Raw genomic sequence first — 21587 nt, forward strand, 5'->3', positions numbered from 1 at the left:
AGAGATTTCAACTTTGAAGAGAAAATGGGGAAGAGAAGGAGACCAAGAAATGATGAAGCACAAAAAGGTTCAAGTGTTGAAGGAGCCACCCCTTTTCAAGAATCTCAACAGCAAGAAGCAGTGGCTTCTAGAAGGAGTGGAAGAGTGTTGAGGATGAAACAAGAACCCCAACAAGCTCTTCTATTGCCACCTCCAGTAAACTCTACTCCTCTGCATTTTTGTGATCATATTTTTTTTGTTGTTGGTTCAGAGAAAAAATGAAAAAGAAGGGGCTTGTTATCTCTAAACCCTATTAACTTGAAGATCGTTTCTTTTTTTCTTTTTGCTTCACTCGCTTGTTTTCTTTCTTCTCGTTTTCTTAACAATCATTTTTTCTTATTTTACTGTGTTAAGATTGTATTGCATGTTACTTACTTTTATCTTAAAAGTGTTAAAAGATATATGCTTTGTAGTAGAGTGATAGGGCTAAAATTGCAAGACCTGTTCAAAAAAATTCTGAACTGCGGAAGTTAGAGAATGGATAAAAGACATGTTGTTTGTTAGGGGATAACGGTTTCAGGTGAGTTTTGGCGCCTGTGGGTCATTACATAAATGCTCAAATAAGCATGATATTTTGATTGCACAAGGTAAAATATTCACTCCTTGATAGTTGAGAAGGGTGGGGTGGGGAGGAATTTGAGAGAAACAGGAAAAAGCAACCTGAATATAGTTGTGTTCTTGAAGGGATATGCTCTTTCTTATAGGCAGGTAATGATGTTGTAAGACTAATCATTGGAAGTCATTTTCTGTAATGCAAAAGATATTTGTGGTCTTATTTCGTTTTTGTTAGCATGATTCTCTGAACTATTCTGTAGTGTACAGAAGCCTACATGTTCTGTTTGTTCAGGTCAATTTTGCTTACTACAAAGCTGCTTATTTGGTTTTCCTAAGCTATTATCTAGACAAATAAATTTTGCTTCAGCTAGCTGCATATTCCTTTTTGTTTTGACAGGGTTTTTCACCATCGGATGCTTCACCTTCCCATCCCAGGTATCAAACTCGCAAGTCTTTGAGGGCAATCCTTGGTCGGTGTGAGTCTATTACTACAACACCAAGGTCTCCAATTCGACATGTTAAGGTACTCCAATGAATCTCTTTTCAAACTCCATTGATGAAAGAGTGAAATTTCATTAATAGTAGCACCAAGAAGGTGCAAAATATGTACAATCAATAATTTACAGAACACTTCTCAACATAGAGAGGTGATACACAGGTGTACACACCACTATCCAAGGAAATATTGAACCAAAGATTCAATATCTGTAAACAACTAAACATAAAACAAAAAATATTTGTGGTGTGTACACTTGTGTATCACCGTCCAGATTATCCAAAAAAAATACTAGTTGGAATGATCTCCCAAGGTTCTTTTCCTCCTTTTTCAACTTTCCATCCTTGCCATCTAACTGAAACTGCTTTAACTGATTCTGGCATAGTCCATTTCACTCCTGATATGCTTAGGAATAGAAATCATATTTCCCAAACATAGTTGCATATGGCAGCTTCATTGCTTTCTTCTGCATATTATCATGAGTAAGAAAAGCCTTGTGAGGGGCTATCCATTGAAGCATGCTGCCCCGAAAGGTGCTTTGGATACTGTCATTACTGTTCATTGTTAATAATCAAGAGTTTTTCTTAACTCCGTTTTACCCTCTCCAGATCATCTTCCATTGAGATTTGTTCTTCCTCCATTAATCTGAATAGAGAGTAATAACATGTTTTAACTGAAAAGATGTTATCATTGCTTGGGACCCTTCTGCAGCAATCATTGTTATTTTCATCCATTATTAGCTTTGTTAAACTGCACAGTAACTGTACCACTCGTCAGTTTCCTAGTCAAACATATTCCTTCTGAAATTATTATGGAAGATAGAGAAATATAGTTCAGTTTCTGACATGCCAAAGCTGGAGTATATAACTTTGGCACGACTGTAAATTAAGGTTCGTGATGCGTATTTATCTTTAATGTTGGCATAAGCCAGTTACTTTAGTGACAACCACTATTCCCTTGCACTAATGCTGTAAAAGGAAGGGAGTAAATTTACATTTTACAGTCCCCAAAACTAACTTGGAACAAATGCAACTGAAGACCTACCAAGCATAAATGGATATGTTGACAGAATAACTTTCGAGATGCATGCACATAAAACATAAATTATGTTGCTCGTTAAGAATATTGCACAGAGATTTCTTGAATAAAGAAAGGGATATATGTATCATAGTAAGAAAAAGATAAAACAAGAACATACTTGGACATTAGTTGGCTCATCACTATAAGAAACAAGAAGGTTAGATTAGCCAAAATCATCCATCAATCAGAGACTATTAACTTACATCGTTTTTGTCAAATGGCATTAAAATTGGTCTCCAGCACTTCAACCAGCAACAATGTCACAATGCACAGAGATTCCTTAAATTAAGAAAGAGTGTTTATCTTTAATCTTTAGATTGTTTTAACATTTTCTGCAGTCCCTTTTAATGAAGTTGGAATGGCTTATGATGTACACTTTTCATTTATTAACAGTCTAAACTTCGTTTCTTATTCTACAGGCGTCATATCCTTCATGTGCTACTTCTGACTTACCTGCTCATCTTACTACTGGAATTTCTAAAGCAATAAAAGAAACGCTTGATGACTTTGTGCCCGCAGAACTTGAACATCAATCTATTTTAATGAACTGTGGTGTCTTGGGTGTGGAAAATCAGAAACAAGGGCAACACGCTCAAACACCACCTTTGCCTGAAGTTGTAGTTGAGAACAATGCAACAGTTAGTAAGGCTGATGTGGTGTTAAATGCTAAAGCCACAGAAGCGGAAACCAGAAGTAACCAGAGTGGTGTGCTTCCAACAAAATCCATGAGTCTTAATCTCACAAGGATAGCTGCACTAATGAATGATTATCCTTCTGATGCTGATGAGGTTGAATCAAGACCTGGTCACATGTCAGTCATGGTGGATAAGTATAGAGTTAAGGAGGAAGCAGTACCTGTCCTCCAGAAGATCTTCCTTAAATATGGAGATATTGCAATGAATAGCTCTTTCTCTTCTGTGAATTTCTCTTCATCACTCTTGGAGTTTGTTTGCGACATCTGTAAGAAATTGGAGGAAACAGATTTCTTAAGTATAACTTCCAAGGAGATTCAGTCCATGCTTGCTGAAGCTAGAGATCTTGAGGCTGCCAAAATAGATGTTGGGTGGCTCAGTCGAAGGTTAAATGATATCTCTCAGGCCAAGCAACTTCTACAGGACAGCTGCAAACTGAAGGAGACAAAAACCAGGAACCTTGTAGTGATGGAGACAAACAAGAAAGAACTGGAAGAATTGAAGGAAGAGTTGGCTGCTTGCATTGCAACATGCCGCGTTTTGCAACAAAGAATCCACAATAAAGAGGATGAGTTTGGCATTGCACGTTCTGAGAACGAAAAAATCACGCAGAACTTTGCAGCTTTGAAGTCCAAGGTGAACAGTTTCCTGAAGAAGTCCTTGGTCCATGACCTTCTCTGAGCAGCCTGGCGTTTGTAGTTGTTCTGTCCTGGATAGGACCATATGAATGATCTTTTTCACTAATTTTTAATCCCTAACTAGTTCTGTTATCCCATAATATACAAATTGTTATGTTCAACCATTGAGTCATTGGCCCCTAACTGCATATGAGTTGCAGAAGAACTGAAACAGAATCAGATAGACTAGTTTTATTTGCTATTGCGGAATGGAATGAGCAGAGATGTAGAAACTTTATTAGCAGCTTCATTGCAATTCAATTAAGAGAACTAATGTTAATTACTTGAGTTCTTTTCTCCTTATCCTTCTTTATTTCCTGCTAATCATCTAATTGTGGAGGATTACTCAAAATAATCAACAAATGTTATCAACCCTTGAATTATAACTCTTGTTTTCTTTTTCCACATTTCTTTAATTATTTCTATAACAACTTGTGTCTCCCATAAACCAAGATTTACCATCATTCTCCCCCTTAATAGTACTTTATATTTCTCATATGTCACACTTACTAATACTGCATGCAAATTTCATAACAAGGAGCTTAAAGTTGAGTAGCCAAATAAACAAACATTTTGAGCATGGCTATAACATTTCATTTAATTTCACATCCTTAACAAACGTTTTATCAAATACAATGATTAAATTAGTGACACATGTCCTGATTACAAGCAATAGACACGTGTAACATCTTTCTTGGCTGCAGAATTAACAAACTCTCTTTCAGTGGCAGGGTACTCTGCAGTATCATTTTTCATAGCTCAGAAGCTTCTTGTTGAGTGACACACAGAGAAAAAAAAAGATTTCATCTTTGAAGAAAACAGTGTTGAAGATAGAAAATGGGGAAGAGAGGGAGAACAAGAAAAGATGAAGCCCAAAAGAATACAAGTGTTGAAGGTGCCACCCCTTCTCAAGAATCTCAACAGCAAGAAGCAGTAGCTTCTCTAAGCAGTGGAAGAGTGTTGAGGATGAAACAAGAACCCAAACTAGACGATGGTTCAGCTCTATCGCCGCATCCGGTAAACACTTCAGCTCTACATTTTGGTGATCATGTCCTCTCTTTTTCTGTTTTGTTCAGAGTAAAATAAAACAAAGGGCTTACTGCACTCACTTGGTGTTTTTTTTTTATTTTGCTGTGTTAAGGTTGTATTGCATCTTGTATTATCTTAAATGTGTGAGCCTATGTTTAGAGGTGCTGAAGAGGAAAGTATATTTTGATGATTTGTGGTAGGGCTAATGCAAATGACTTTTGTTTAAAAAAATTCTGAACTACAAGAGTTATAGAATGAATATGAGACATGTTGTTTGGCTAGTGGGTTATCACATAAATACTTAAGCATGATTAGCTGATTGCACAGGTTATATATTCACTCTGCTTTGATAGTTGAGAAGAGATAAAGATTTGAGAGGTTTAGGACAAAGCAACTTCATGTTCTGTCAATAAATAAAAAAAATAGTTATGTGTTCTTGAAGAGATATGCTCTTTCCTATAGGCAGGTAATGGTGTTTTAAGATTAATCATTAGAAGCCATTGTCTGTAATGAAGTGGTCTTATTTAGTTTGTCGTTAGCATGTTTGCTGCGAACTATTTTGTACTGTACATAAGCCTACACATATATGTTTGGACTTTTAGAGCTATAGTGCTTGCTGATCATCAAAGTATTATTCTAGCACTTGGATTACATGACATGTTGAAAGGCTTTGTCGGTTTATTTGGTTTTCCTAAGCCCCTACATAGACAAATAGACTTGCATCAACTAGCTGCCTATTCCTATTTGTTTTGACAGGGTTTTGCGCCACCAGATACTTCACCTTCCTATCCCAGGTATCAAACTCGAATGTCTTTAAGGGCATTACTTGGTCGGTGTGAGTCTAATACTGTAACACCAACGTCTCCAATTCGACATGTTAAGGTACTCTATTGAATTTTTTTTCAAACTCTCTTGATAATTAAGAGTGGACTTTCATTAATAGTACCACCAAGATGGTGCTAAATCTGTGATGGCATATGGATAGGCAGGTTCATATCAATATGTACAGCCAAAATATATAGAATTACTCTTCAAGTAAGAGAGTCTATGAAGTCCACACAAGAGTACACACTACTAACCAAGGACAGATTCAAGAAAATAGTTTCAGCTTTGTCCTATGTTGCTCGGACACAAATTCAAGAAAATAGTCTTTGTTAATGAAGTTAGAATGACTTACAATGTGAACTTTTAGTTTATTAACAGCTTCTTTCTTATTCTACAGTCGTCGTATCCTTCATGTGCTATTTGTGACTCTCCTGCTCATCTTACCACTGGAATTTCTGTAGCAACAAAAGAAAAGGTTGATGGCTCCACGCGCACACAACTTAACCATCACTCTGTTCTAACTAACCATGATGTCATGGATGTGGAAAATCAGAAATCAAAGCAACACACTCAAACAACACCTTCTTTCACTGAAGTTGTGGATGAGAAAAATACAATAGTAAGTAAGGCTGATGTGGTGTTAAATGCTAATGCCACAGAACTGGAAACCAAATGTGACCAGAGTGGTGCACTTCCAACAAAAGGGAGGGTGGTTGAGTCCGCACATGCAGGGCATAAACATCAGTCTGTTCTAACTAACCGTGGCGTCTTAGATGTGGAAGATCAGAAACCGGGGCAACACACTCAAACAGCTCCTTCTTTTCCTGAAGTTGTGGATGAGAAAAACACAACACTAAGGAAGGCTGATGTGGTGTCAAATGCTAATGCAACAAAACCGGAAACCAGAAGTGACCCCCTTCCTACAAAATCCATGAGTCTCAACTTCACGAGGGTAGCTGCACTGGTGACTGATTATTCTTCTTATGCTGATAAGGTTGAATCTAAACCTGCAGGTCACCTATCAGTCATGGTGGATGGGTATAGAGTTAAGGAGGAAGCAGCACCTATCCTCCAGAAAATCTTCCTTAAGTACGGAGATATTGCAATGAATAGCTCTTTCTCTTCAGTGACTTTTTCTTCATCACTCCTGGAGTTTGTTTGCGACATATATAACAAATTGGAGGCAACAGATTTTCTAAGCATAACTTCCACAGAGCTCCAATCTATGCTTGCTGAAGTTAAAGATCTTGAGTCTGTCAAAGTAGACGTTGGGTGGCTCCATCGAAGACTGAATGATATCTCTCAGGCCAAGCAACTTGTCCAGGACAGTTGCATATTAAATGAGGCAAAAACCAGGAACCTTGTAGTGATGGAGACGAACAAGAAAGAACTGGAAGGATTGAAGGAGGAGTTGGCCACTTTGCAAGAAAGAATCCACAAAAAAGAGGTTGAGATTGGCATTGCTCATTATGAAAATGAAAAGATCATGCAGTGTTTTGCAGATTCGAAGGCCAAGTTGAACAGTTACCTCAAGAAGTCCTTAGTCCATGACCTTCTTTGAGCATCCTGGTGTTTTGAATGACCCTACCAATTTCTCAGTACTTATGATCCTTTACTAGGAGTTCTATTATCCTTTACATAAGAAACTGTTTTCATTTCTTGAGTCATTTGGCTCCAAACTGCATATGAATCTAGAAGAACTGAATACAGAAGAAGATCAACTCTCTTAGCAGAAGCATTGCAATTCAATTACGACAACAGAGGATTTTTCTCCTCTTTATCCTTCTTTATTTCCTACTAATTGCTATCACCTAATGTTTACTTTTTTGTCATATCATTGCTTCATAAGCACTGCTTAATTTGAGCAAGGTGCAAGAATATTCTTGTTTCTAAACAATTACGCCTCAAACTCAAACAAGTTAAGATCGGTTATATGAATTCTGTCTTTTCTATTTATGCTTAATTCATGTCATCACCATATCAAATAAATAAATCATAGGTAGAACCTGAGTTTTTCTTTTTGATAAGTTTATCATTACTCCAAAATATTACTCCATCTGTCTCAATGTATACGACTTACTTTTTATTTTTAGTTCGTCCATAAAGAATCACACATTTCTATATTTAGTAATAATTCAACTTTAAAATATCGATTTTACCCTTAATGGAATGATTTCTAGCCCCACAAATATCTATCACTCATTTTAGACCACAAATTTCAAAAGTTTTTCTTTCTTTATTAAATTCTGTGTCAAGTCAAACTAACTCATATAAGCTAAGACGGTGGGGTAGACATTCAGGGAATTATTATGGGAGGGGGCAATTTTGGGAATTTTTTAAAAATTTCAAGGACAGGGAGGCCCAATGGGCCCATCTGGTGTCTGGTCCAGCTTAGACCACAAAGACGGCCCATTTGGATAGTTATCTAAAGACAAGTTTAACCTTGTCCACAACTAATAATATCTTCTTTGCTCTCTACATTTAATGCTTGGAAATTGACTATTCATTTTGCAATTTAAAGTTTAGTTTGTCTTCAAATTCATCTTCTTGTTTAGCCTCGAGGAAACACTAAGGTGGCCCATTTGAATCATTTGTGGCCGTACTGGGCCTTGGCCCATTTTACTTAGGCCCACCTGATTCTTTCAGCTCTCAACCTCAAGCCCAATTTGGCTGCTAGTCTAGTTGATTAGTTTCTTATTGGGAAATTGACATAAATAGCCGCTCCGTCATAAAAAATAGTCGATAACAACTTTTTGACTAATGTATATAAAAAAATTTGATCGAGTGAATAAATGTGTAATTTTAAAAGTTAGCATCATTGGGCTGCTAGTCTAGTTAATTAGTCTCATAAAAATAGGGAAAATTGACATAAATAGGTTGCTTCACAAAAAAAAATTAGTAAAAGACAATATTTTTCTCAACTACCGTTATATATTTTTGGTCGAGCAAACAAATGTGTAATTTTAAAAGTTAGCATCAACATTGAAATTTAAGGAAGACAAGTAACGATAACAGAAACCACCAATAATGTACTTGTGAGAAGAGTTTTATTACTTTCTCGTTTCAATTCGTTTGTCTTATTTTTCATTTTATTCAATTAATTTCAAAAAGAATGTTTCTTTCATTTTTTTAGCAACTCTTTTAATTCTAACTTTCCACGTAAACATGTTTACGAGTATATTTATATATCTTGAATTGAAGATCATAAGATTTAAAAGTCCTTTTTACTTTTTAAAAAACTATGTATCAAATCAAATAAGACAAATAAATTAAAACGAAAGGGGTATATAATAGGTGTGGTTGTGTCGGTTCAATTCAATTTATGTGGTTCTTAAAATTGTAGTTTTACTATACAATTTTTTTAGATATTTTTGTTTGAATACAAAAATATATTGATGTCAGTGTGTCTCCGGCCATACGGTTACACATTGATCGATCGGTTAAAATAATTATATTCACTTGTATTTTTCTGGATTCTTCCTTGTTATTATTAGTCACAATTTTTTCTTTGGATATTCTTTTTTAATACAAAAATATATTGATGTCACCGGCCATAGATCGATCGGTCAAAATAATTATATTCACTTATATTTTTCTGGACTCTTCCTTGTTATTATTAGTCACAAATTTTTGAACGGACAATAATGCATCAGACAACTTATAATAAATCTGCTTGACGTACAAATTACTATTATGCGTGCATTTTTACGTACCAATACACTTGCTCATCATGATGAGTCTTCTACAAACGCATATTAATAATGCACATATGGACAATGTTGCATTATTCAGTGAAAATGAAATGTTTTACTAATTTATTTACTTTTGATTTTTCTACCTAGCTAGAAGCTTCATGAATGAATAAAATAAATAAATATTTGTACCCCAAAGTTTCACTTATAATTAAATGGTAGAGCGGAACGAACGGAAACCAGTAACTTGTTTGATTTTGAATGCATGGCAATTGGCAACTTATGTGGACCTACCACTACAATTTAATTATTACTCTCTCCATCTCTTTTAATTTGTTTGTATGGTTCCTATTTTGATGACACTCCAAGAATATTTTCTTTAATCATGATTTTTTCAAATGCTTTTGATATATTTTGAATTGTTAATTGTGATTTTTAGTACTTTATGTTGGTGCTATACGTGAGACAATGACCTTATTATAAATATATTATAGCTTATCTTCTCTATTTAGATTGGGATTGGATTCTAATTAGTTATGTTAATATAATTATCACTTTAATTTTTATGTATGTTCATACATAGTTCTTAAATATGTAAATTTCATTTTAAAATGGCTTAAGTCATCTGCGGACCCTTAAAGTTGTCCACATATTTCACTTGAACGCCTCAACAGAGACTTGTACCTATTGAACACCTCTACGAGTTTGAATTGATACCGCTTGAACATTTTTTGCCTACATGGCACTTTAAGTGTGATTCACCGCTGCTGAGCGCGTGAAAACAAATAATTAGACATTTTCTAATTTTTTTTAAAAAAAATCTCTTTCTTCTTCCTTGGGTTGGTTACCATTACTTTCTCCGGCAGCCGTCATCGCCGCCGCCATCATACACCCTTCTTCTTTCATTTTTTTCTCTAGGCACTTCACTTTCTTTACCATCACGATCATTTTATTTTTTCAGATTTTTCATTATTGCTACCTGCACATTCGTCTCTTCCTCCTCATTTAAGCAGCCACTATTATCTCTGCCATTAACGCCGCTGCTTAGTCGTTGTTTTCTCTTCAGATCTAGAATAGCTTGGTCGTGTTTTTTTCTTCAGATTTAGGATGACTTGGTCGTGTTTTTTATTCTTTAAATCTAGGACTGAATTAATCTACGGAACATTATTTTACTCTCAAAATTTTATTTCTTTTTTTAAAAAAATATTTTTGAATCTAAAACTTCCATGTTTATTTAAGTTAAAGAACAAGGAAAAAAAAAGAAAGAGAAAAATGTCGTCGATGGTGGTCGGCAATTCGATGGGTAGCAGGGAAAGAATTTGAGTGGGTGAAATGTATAACAATGTTTATTTTTGAATCACAATAAGCAACATTGTTTAATCCAAAGAAGAAGAAGAAAATTAGAGAGCAAGAAATAATAGGATGGATGGTTCCGATGGGCAGCAGGGGAAGAGTGTATGGTGGGTGGGTGGGTGAGTTGTATAAGGGCTCACATAATAATTATTTTTTAATCTCAAAATATATTTTTTCTTTACCTTATTTTTTTAATAATATTTTTGACCCACATGACATATGTCATAATTTAATTTGTTATTGTGCCATGTCATCAAGAGTGTATCTCACTCACTTAATATTTGGGGCTGATTTTAAAAAAATGTCAAATAGGTATCAATCTGAAGTACTAGAGGTGTTCAATAGGTACAAGTTTCAGTTGAGGTGTTCAAGTGAAATATGCGGACAACTTTAAGTGGCCGCAGACGACTTAAGCCTTTTAAAATATATGAAGATTATATGTCCAAATACACATTGAACATAAGTTAGTTTGATCATTTATACTTTGAATCAAGTCAAACAAATTAAAACTGATCAAAAAGTATTATTTTTTAAGCTCTCTAATTACATCTTAAGTTTTTTTTACACACTTCAACTAACTATAAGTAAAACGTCCACAGTGATTAACTCTTTTTAGGCTATACTTGTAGCAAAAACCATTGCACCCATGCATGGACCTTTTTTGTGATATTTATAAATAAATTTCAATAACGACCTCAAAATAATATGACAATATAATAATAGATTATATATTACTCAAATGTAGTGATGGAAAGTGTGAAGCTAGCTGTATATTACCCAATATGAGTCCACTTAGGGCTGTGTTTTTGCTATTTTATATATGTTTCATTTGAGTAGGGAAATAATTTTATTTATGAGTGTAACAAGGGTACATAGGATGGATTAGTGGGTACGTTTGTCTAAAATATGTTGGGGACAAATTAAACTCTTTATCACGTGTGGGGTGTCCTCTTTGTAGTTTCATTTCCTTGTCCAATCCTAAGGAAACATATGCTCGGTTGGGGAGTAACATTATCCTAAGGACAATGCAACTAAGTCTTATTATTTTGTTCCTCGATCCATATATATATATATATATTGAATTTCTTTTCTGTAAGAATATATAATTGGAGGCTTTAATAGATGATTCAGATTATATTGGTAATTGTCAAAAATGATTGGGAGGTTTCATCAAATGATTTTGATTATATTAGTTGGTCATCAATCAGAAGATAATATGCCTATACCTTCAAACTTTTTATTTTTTCTTCCCAATGATTTTTATTTATCACAAATTTATAAGGAATAATATTGGAATGATGTAAAATTAAATAAGGAAAAGTTAATTTACTCCCCCTCCTGCACTTACTTTAAATGAGATAATTATACAATTCAATAAGTATGTTAGTAGGGTGGGTGGAGATGAAAATGATATCGATTGCATATCTCCCCCACTCATTTAAGAAACTATTGCACACATTATTGAGTTGAAAGAAGAAAATCTTATAAGCAATGAGGGATACTGTTGAAGATCTATGTATATATATATATATATAGTGCGGTAACTCTAAAGTATTTAAACTTTTAGAGAAGATTGTACTATAGGCTTCAATTTTCCGCTATTTATAAATACAATAAAAGTGGATTTAAGATTTTAAATTAATGATTGTAATCCTTTTTTCCTTTCTAGGATTCAGATAAAAAATTTATATATATTAAATGAATTCATTCTAAAATACAATTATATTGAATTCTATTGAACTCGTAATTTTAACTTTAGGTTTTCCCCCATTAAATTTTTTAATGTAACAAAACATTTTACCACTTGTAACGAGAGGATGGTCAATTCGACATTTTAGTTGCAACCGACATGAATAAACGTACGTCAACTAACATGTTTTAGTTCTTAACTACCCAAATTAAAGATTGCATTTTTTTTTAAAAGATAGCAATATGAATTAAGTAAAATTTGTTAGTTAATTGGTTGAGTTAATTACATGATATTGGAGTTGATAATAATCAGTCGTATCAATTATTATAAGATACGTGCACATGCAAGAGAATGTCTACTTAATTAAAATGTTGAATTTCCAACTATATAATTGGTAAATAATTGACTGGACTATAGTTATATTTATGTATTAATTTGCATTTCTAAGGGATTCAACGTAAGATTTCTATGTCCCAATATTGCAAAATATTCTCAGGGTATAGTATAATATCTTCTTGTTATAATTTAATATAAACTGATTGTCTATAATTGGAGAAATTATATTCCTTTATTAACATGCTACTTATTATATATGTAAATAATTATCATGTTTGAAGTATATATTATCCCGCAGAAATTTGCCTTCGCTACAAGAATCAAATATCCACATACCCTATTATAATTGGATATGTTCCTCAAAAAATTAATTGTCTATGTAATAGGAAATTATAACGGAGACAATTTTTTATTTATGATATTCTTTTTCGTAAACTATCATTTTTTTTCACTTCTTTTTTCAAGAGAAACATGGCTTTCATTGGTTTCAAAATTGTCAAACCTAATTCAAATACATGATTATACAATAAAACCTTACTAAATATATGTGGGACCATGAAATATTATTATTTTGTGGAGGTATTATTTATCGACATATTAATATTTATTAATATAAAGAGTATTTTGTGAAAACATCATTCATGAATTTGAGTTCATGATTAATGATCCCGGTTACCGAAAAAAATTTGACATCAATAGCCATTTGGATTACCAGGATGAAAAGTGATGCATGTTCAGAGGTCTATTACTTAGAAGAAATTGTGGATACCATCGGAAAAAAACAATGTTGATGATGAAGTTGAAAATGATACAATACATTTGCAACCAGTTACGCGTAAGGAAACACTTATCGCATTTAGAACTCTTCACAATTTTATGGTGAAGTTCAAAAAGACAACACCGAAACTTTTTGATACAATAATATAAAAAAAGTTAGAGATGAGCTTCAACTAGATTTAAATTTTAACAAAAAAAACACAATAGAATCATATTCACTAAATTGCCTTAGATATATTTGTACTTTTAAAGAATTATTAATTTATAATATTGATGAGACCATATAATTATATAGGGGTCTTCTGAAAATACATTATCTCATTATCTTATTGAAATGAGTGATTTTTTCCTTTGACTCGAGACCAGAAGAAAATATTATCTCAATGAGATTATTAATTTATCGAGTATTAATTTAGTGAGGTATTACTCTGTATTTAGATTTTGAAATCAATGTAACACTTAATTTTCCTGTATTAGTTTTGGCAAAAGGATTCGTTTGCCCCTTTTAACTAGTGAAATAGAAGAAGTATACCCTCCCATTTGATTTTGGTCCCAAAAAGGCGTTCGTTCAATTAAAAGATTTGTGTAGCTAGAAACATAATAAGAATTTAAAGTATTTATGGATTTCAAATTCTAATTCTTTTAAGTTATTGGGTTTAAAATTTATAATTTATACGTATTGAATGAATTTCTTTATAGAATTTTTGAACCAAATTTAATTTGACCGACCGTATCTCGAAGGCTAGCTTGCTTTGCCTCTAAACAACAATAAGATATCCAATATAGGGCCATAAATAAGATCTGAAGAGACTAATTATATGTATACATACCTTATTCATACCTCGGAAGTTAGTCCATATTCGAAATAATTACATTGTGTACATGTATATATGTATCTTTATTTGCACGCGTATATTAATGTGTCTACAAACATATTGGGAACACTTAAATCAGAGACATCACATGGCATGTCTTTTGTTAACAATATGATCAAACGGTCACAAATAAATCTCCACAAATTATTAATGTTTTACATTACATACCTAACATTATATATATTATACATACTTTCCCTACCTTTGTATCTCATGTGACCGACCATTAAGTTTAATTTACCTGCCATTGCTCCTTCCTTGTCTTCTCAATTATTAAATTAAATTCCTACAAATATATATATATACTCAATTTTTCATCAAACAACAATATATTAATTTTCCACTCTTCAAAACGCATTTGAAGAAAAAAGAAGAAGTTATACGTTTTGCACATCAAATAAATACGAAATGGCAACAGAATTGGAAATTACTGAGCTAAGATTGGGACTTCCAGGAGGAAAATTGGAGAAAAATGAGAAGAAAAGGGTTTTTTCGGAAATTACTACTAGTGATCGAAACAGCAGCAACAATGTTAATGGTAACGACGGCGTTGAGGCAAATAATTATAAGTGTCAAAACAAGAATGAAGTTGTGGGGTGGCCTCCGGTATGTGTTTACCGGAAAAAGAAAAGCTTTAACGGACGTGAAGCCGGATCCAATAATAAAATGTACGTGAAAGTTAGCATGGATGGTGCACCATTTTTGAGGAAAGTTGATTTGAGTACTCATAAGGGTTATGCTCAACTTATTATGGCTCTTGAGAAGCTCTTTGATTGCTATGGAATTGGTTAGTATTTAATTTTTCTTAATTTAAATTAAATTAAAAGCATTGCATGCATTTAGGCAAGTGAAATTAATATTGATAAGTTCTCATGTTTAATTAAGCATAATTAGTTGAAATGTAGAGTTATAAAGAGCCATCGAACCCTCGCTTTAAGTAGTTGAAACTTCTCTTTGAAAAAACCTTGTTATTATGAAATGTACGTTTCCTATACTATACTAAACATAAATAGAGGATCTTCATAAATCTAAGCAATTACTTAATTACTAGTGTTAATTATATGTTAAATTTGTATTTAATTAAATATAAATGTGTCAACAGGAGAAGCATTGGAGGATGCAGACAAGTCAGAGTTCGTTCCAATCTATGAAGACAAAGATGGAGATTGGATGCTTGTCGGCGATGTTCCATGGCAGTAAGTATTTCACTTCTCTTTATATCCCTCTCGAGACGGCGGATTCAGAATTTTCATTAAGAAAGTTTGGAAGATAAAAATAGTGCTTGAGATTTGAAAATTCAAGGTGAATTTTGGATTCACTCAACCTCTAATCTTATGTTGAAGAAGTTCAAAATTTATATATATGCATAAGAAAATTATCTTATATATAGCATGTAATTTTTTACTGAGTGAGTTCAGGTGACCCTTGCTACCCTCTAGATCTGCCCCTTGGGCACCTTATCCCTAATTGAACCTTCTTTAATTAATTGTAAAATTAAACTAATTATGTGTTAAGGGGTGTCAAATTTAGCTTATATAGTATATAAGTTGACCAATTTACTCAAATTTAGGTGATTTAAACTAGCATTAATTTGGTCCTTTTTTAAGGCATAGATCAAAATATCATCATGTTGATAAACTAGAATATTGAAACCCCGGCTAAATATGGATTTGTGCTAGGAAGATCCTATATTGGGGGTAAAACACTTCCAAACAAAGACAACTTCATACCCAAGAGAACATACCTCTTGATTAAGAATAAAATAGTACTTACCACTCTACCATAACTCTGATTAGTTACTCAACATTTTGTTGTGTTAGTAAAAATCTAAAGAAGTTGTATTAATTTAAATTTGATTTTGCAGAATGTTCAGTGAATCATGCAAAAGGCTAAGGATCATGAAGAGATCAGAGGCAAAAGTGATAGGGCTTGGAGCAAGGGACTTTCTCAAGGGAATGTCTCAAGAGAAATAGAGTGGATGATTCAAGCTATATTTTTACATTAATATATAATTGTAATTGTAATCTTAGGTGTGATAAGACACCCTAGACTTAATCAATTTCTGATTTGATTTCCTCTTAATTAATTAGCTTAATTATTGTAGTGATCAGTACCTTATTTGCTCGTAAATGACAACTTTCGTATGTATAATAAGGCTATATGTGTAACCAACATGTTGTGCTGAAATTGTGGCTACCAGCTAACTTTCCCTTTGTTTCAATTTCATTTTTTTTGGTTAGCTTTTGGTTTTTGTTTTAATTAATTGTGTTTTTTGTAAATTGAAGAATTCTGCTTACATCTGAAATCCCAAAATCAATTAATTAGCCAAAGCTAAAATTCTGTTTTATTCTAGAAATGTTAGTGAATTCCGATTACACAAAGATTATATAAAAAGACACCCGATGAACGACTATTTTAATCAGATAATAGAGTAGTACTCCTAATGTCTCATATCAATTGTCCATGTTACTAAAAGTATTTTTTTCAAATTAATTACTTGACAATTTACATTATTCATATTTCTATTAATTCTCCTTATCTATTTTTAAAATTTATTTTTTCTAGCTAGTGTTCTCCTTATCTGTTCACCATGTTGAAGTTGGATTTATCAAATATGTATAACTCGAAAAAAGTGAACAATATATATAATATCGAGTAGAAAAGCATAGTTATACATATTCATGCATACTTGTGTAAAAATGGAAAGATTCCTGTATCACTCCAACACACTTATAAGTCCAATGTATTAACTGTGTATTTTTTTTTTTTCTTGGATCATGAAATACTGATGAACCTTAATTTTTATTTTTATTGGGGGATAATAAAGCAGTGATGTACCATATGAATATACTTTAGTTTAACTACATATCACAGTATTTAACTAATCGATGCAACCTTTATTCAGTGTGGATATACATGCACACGGACTAATTCTTACTTCCACCGAAATTAATCTCCAAATAGTTAATTATTAATCAAATCATGTGTTATGTACCTGTACATTATTCCAAACAGACTTCATTAAAATAAACCATAGAGATCACTCGTGAATCATATGTAAAATGTACAAATTCATTCATTTTTAATCAAGACATTTTCAGTTTGAGTCATGAAACTGAGATCACCTTTATATAGTAGAGAACATTTTATCTTTTAGAGTGAAAAATACTGTAGTATAAATCTGAATTAATTGAACTTAAAAAAACAAATACCAACAAGGCAACACTAACTGGAGGGGTGTGTGTGGGTGTGTGGGGTGGGGTGGGGTGGGGGGTATATGTATATTCATATTTAATAAAGTCCAAGAGTGTATTAATTTGGTAGATGCAGAATCTTCAACCGATACATAATTTATTTTTATATTAATATCAACAAACTAAACTGAAATATTGGCCCATAATCAGCATGTCCGACAGAAGGCATTATTTTTGTTGATGTTCGGCAATAGCATCTTTTAAATAATCCAATATCACATTATTAAGTACATATTAAATTCATTACATTTTTCCAGTAAATATATAACGACGGAGTCAGAATTTCCACTAACAAGGAGTATATTTAATATTTTTATCTAACTACACTTGATAATTTTCTAATAAAAAGATGTCGATTGAAACTCTTCAAATATATGTGGCTCCATCGTTATGCAAATATATGGTACTCATCTATTGACTCGACGTAAATACAACAAATTTTTTTACCATGAGATGTGTATATATAACAGTATAACACCCATTCGATCTTTTATTTCTTCAATAAATGAGAAGCGTGGAATATGTCGGATTTTGAGAGTACATCTACCTGCTCAGATAGTATTATTTATTAATTGACAAATGACCACCAGACAATTCACTTATTACACAACTAGCATATACCCAAACGTATATATCAATTGTTTTCATGTTTACTTTTTCAGCATCAAATCATATCAGTACTTTACCTTTAATTTTCTTTTACGTTTTTCAATTATATTCTCCTTCACCAAGAAAAACTCTTTGGTCCATAAGAAATACTTCTTGCGTCCAATATTCTGATTTATATAGTACTCTCTCCGTTAAATAATAATTGTCTATACCATATTATGTTGTTGTCTATTCAGTTTATAAATTATAAAAATATAAAAAAGATATCCAAAAAAGAATTAATATTCCATTTTTAATAAAAACACAATCATGATGAAAAGTATTGTCCTATTTGGGCAATAACCTCTTAAAACGAAAAGATTCAATTGAACCTCGTCCTAAATTGTGAGTTTGTGACTCCACTAATGTAGCATTAGAGGCAAAGCTAAATAGGGATTAGAGGTTCATCTTGTTGGGTATAGCAAAATTTAATGAAAAATGTAGGGAAGATGAAAAGAGGAATTGAAAAAGATTCTTTTATGCTTTAAGAAAAGACATTTCTCCCTCATTGGTGGTGGAAAGAAAAATAGAAGTGTTTAAATAGAGAACACTTCTATTAGTTGTTAAAAGGATTGGAAAGAGGGACCCTTCGCATTGTCGTCGTCATCACTTGGCTTTGGCTTTGGAAAATGATAGAGAGATTAATTTTTGGACAAAGTTTTGTTTTAATTATTTAGTTATTTAGTTATTTATTTAATTAATTAAATTAAATTAAATTAAATGGCCAAACCGTTTCAATTATTTAGTTAATTAACCGAAACGTTCCGACCCGACTCAGATCTGCGCGACCCATTTTATGTAAAATACTTTCCCGTTTTATTTGAATTTCCCGCCGTTGGAGATGACTGTTCTGAAAGGTTGCAACTTTCAGGAACAACCGTTTGAAAGGTTGCAAACTTTCATGAATGGTCGTGTGGATTCTGAAAGGTTGCAACCTTTCGGAATCAGTTCCTCTTGGCTATAAATATCCGTAATTCTTCAGATTTTTTACTTACGACAATTTCTGATTTCTTCTTCTTCTGCACAAATTTTCTTCGTGTACTTTACTGCCGTTGAGTGGCTCGCTGACACCAGCGGTTTGGGTATCAATACACTGGTGATTGAGATCATTCTATCCTGGGAGGACATATTTCAAATCAAACCTCGGATACTAGAGGGGAATAATTTCCTTAAGGGGACATTGTGCATTCAGTGGGCTTGATCTTCTTTCCATTCTGCTTTTCCAGATTCTGGTAGGTTTTTACATATTTTAGTTTTGTGAATTAATTTTTGTTCTTCTGTTATTCACTGGTTCATTAAACTTTGATAACTTCGTGATTCTGCAAAGTTTGTTGTAATCAGTAGTACTGTTATAAACACAGATAGTGTAACACATCTAAAATTACTTTTGAAGATTTCTTGTAGCTAATTTGTGTGTTGATATTATTTCATACTTTAAATATATCTTAATGCAAATTATGAATCTATCATTGTACATATATAACACCAGTCAAGTATGGTATGATCAGTCGTAAGGAAAGAGTATAATCTCTATTAATTGAAAATTCAAGAGTCATCTATCTATCTATCTATCAAGATAATTGGATCTAGCTCAACCATCCACATCCTATATTTATGTATATGCTTATTCACTTACGTTTCAAAAGTTGATCTGACATTACTAAGAAAGGTCAATTTATACTTTTGAATTTCTTTCAAGAAAAGGACAGTACAACCAAATTCCAATGCATATGTTTAATCACTTGTAGTAAAATAAACCTTAAAAGTCGAAACACGACAAACACTTTTCCATGAATAATGTTCTTGCCTAACACAAGTTTTCTTACAATTTTTTTTTTGAAAATTTATACACTTAATTTTGGAGACACTAAAATTATTTGATCACTACATAACTTATCATGTTTAACAAAATTAAGCTAATGATTATGGGGGTCATGATACATATGCAATTCATGTGGATGCATGTGCTTTTATACGGTAATGGATAGTACTATACAAGTACTTAGCTTTGACATGTATGTATATTCAAAGCAAAAATTTCTAGAATTGATTAAAAATTGTCCAATGTATTTTATTTTTGAAGTCACTTTATAAGGAAAAAAGATCATTTCAAAGTTTATTGCTTGATAGTAGTTGTTGAACAATGAAAATAATCTCGCATTTTATAGTTAATGAGATATGTGGTCTCTTTATATGTTGAGTTTAAGGAGGGGAGTTAAAAAAATGGAAAACATCTCACATCGGTGTTAATGTTGCTTTCCTCTATGAGGAAAATGCACTTGAGCAACAATCTCTTTACCTCTTTGAGATATGATAATTGGTAAGGTCTGTGTACACTATACCTTTCCAGACTTGACTTAGTAGAATTTCACTAGATATATTGTTGTTGTTATCGTCGTCTTCTATGAGGAGAAGATGCATTTTGTTATATAAATTGAATATATGCCTAATTAAATAACTGTTGGTAATATATGAGGTTAAGTTGTTTTCCCTTCCCCATTTCTGTAGATAATAGATAAATAAACTAAAATAACTTACTTTAATATCCAAAGCCCCTATAGCTCAGTGGTAGAGCGCCAGTCTTGTAAACTGGAGGTCTGTAGTTCGATCCTGCATGGGGGCATTTCCAAGTATTTTATCTTTTGTTCTTTTTAACTTATCGTTCCTTATATTAATTTAGATATATTGAATGTTTTATTTTTATATTTTGTGAAACTAAGACATAAATTGAGTTTAAATGGAATAGTGTGTATTTACAAGGTCGATCAACTTAGATATAAATTGAGTTTAAATCGAATGTGAGTATTCACAGGGTCTCCTAGGTTATTTTGGGATTAGATTTGGACTTTCCAAAAATGTTGCCGCATGTGTCGGATACTTCAAAAATACACTATTTTTAGAGTATCCGATACACATCTGTCGATATTTTTGAAGAGTCTGAACAACATAACTTGTAACTATTGTTATAGACTTATAGTACTCATGGTAAAAGTTCAAAATCAAAATAAAGATTTTTTTATAAGTCTGGTATTTTTTAAACCTTTTTTTGTTTTAAATGATTTTTATTAAGTAAAATATAATTGTCAAATTTAAAGTCATGATATATTAATTGTAAATGACCTAGTATTGATTGATGAGAAATATGACGAATTAATGATTAATTGGAGGTTTAAACGTTCGGAAATTCAAGTTGAACAAGATTAAGACATATCAATACTTGAAAAGCAAGTTCACTAATGTAACTGACGAGGTATAAATAAAAGTGAAGGCTAATACATACTTCCTTTGTCCCTAATTACTCGTCCACTTTTTCTTTTTTAGTTGTCTTTAATTACTTGTCCATTTTGACAAATCAAGAAAGGACAATTTTTTTTACCTATTATACTCTCAATTAATTACTTTAAAAAATGTAGAACTTTTTGAAACTCTTAAGATTTTAATTCATCATCTTCATATTTAATAGGGGTAAAATAATAAACTCAATATGTCAATCATTGTTTTCTTAATATGTGTGTCAATTCAAAAGTGGACAAGTAATTAAGGACAGAAGTAAGTCATCTAGAAGAGAG

The 21587-nt window shown here is 32.4% G+C and overlaps 4 protein-coding genes and 1 non-coding gene across 5 annotated transcripts in view; 4 read left to right on the forward strand and 1 right to left on the reverse strand.

The window, feature by feature from the left end:
* LOC125820580 (thionin-like protein 2) overlaps positions 1-1764 on the reverse strand; it is a 67674-nt gene extending 65910 nt beyond the window's left edge. Inside the window, exon 1 of the mRNA XM_049499984.1 lies at positions 1755-1764. The gene's annotated coding sequence lies outside the window, so the exon portion shown is untranslated. The remainder of the gene's footprint in view (positions 1-1754) is intronic.
* Positions 10-3697, forward strand: LOC125820564 (uncharacterized). The gene is made up of 3 exons (XM_049499965.1): positions 10-195; positions 992-1117; positions 2590-3697. The coding sequence occupies exons 1-3, from the start codon at positions 25-27 to the stop codon at positions 3541-3543; spliced, it is 1251 nt and encodes a 416-aa protein (XP_049355922.1). The 5' UTR covers positions 10-24; the 3' UTR covers positions 3544-3697.
* A 679-nt stretch (positions 3698-4376) lies between these two features.
* LOC125820565 (uncharacterized) lies at positions 4377-6955 on the forward strand. The gene is made up of 4 exons (XM_049499967.1): positions 4377-4556; positions 5325-5450; positions 5791-6110; positions 6330-6955. Exons 1-4 carry the CDS (start codon positions 4377-4379, stop codon positions 6952-6954), a joined length of 1251 nt encoding a protein of 416 aa, XP_049355924.1. The 3' UTR covers position 6955.
* Positions 6956-14432: 7477 nt separating this feature from the next.
* LOC125820578 (auxin-induced protein IAA6-like) lies at positions 14433-16288 on the forward strand. Its single transcript, XM_049499982.1, has 3 exons — positions 14433-14903; positions 15219-15312; positions 15981-16288. Exons 1-3 carry the CDS (start codon positions 14525-14527, stop codon positions 16087-16089), a joined length of 582 nt encoding a protein of 193 aa, XP_049355939.1. The 5' UTR covers positions 14433-14524; the 3' UTR covers positions 16090-16288.
* A 4281-nt stretch (positions 16289-20569) lies between these two features.
* TRNAT-UGU (transfer RNA threonine (anticodon UGU)) lies at positions 20570-20641 on the forward strand. Its single transcript has one exon. It is a non-coding gene; the product is annotated as a tRNA-Thr (tRNA).
* The last annotated feature ends 946 nt before the right edge of the window (positions 20642-21587 follow it).

The sequence above is a fragment of the Solanum verrucosum genome, unplaced genomic scaffold (genome assembly GCF_900185275.1).
Source record: "Solanum verrucosum unplaced genomic scaffold, falcon-dt-bn FXZP01000117.1, whole genome shotgun sequence".
Taxonomy (NCBI): Eukaryota; Viridiplantae; Streptophyta; class Magnoliopsida; order Solanales; family Solanaceae; genus Solanum; species Solanum verrucosum.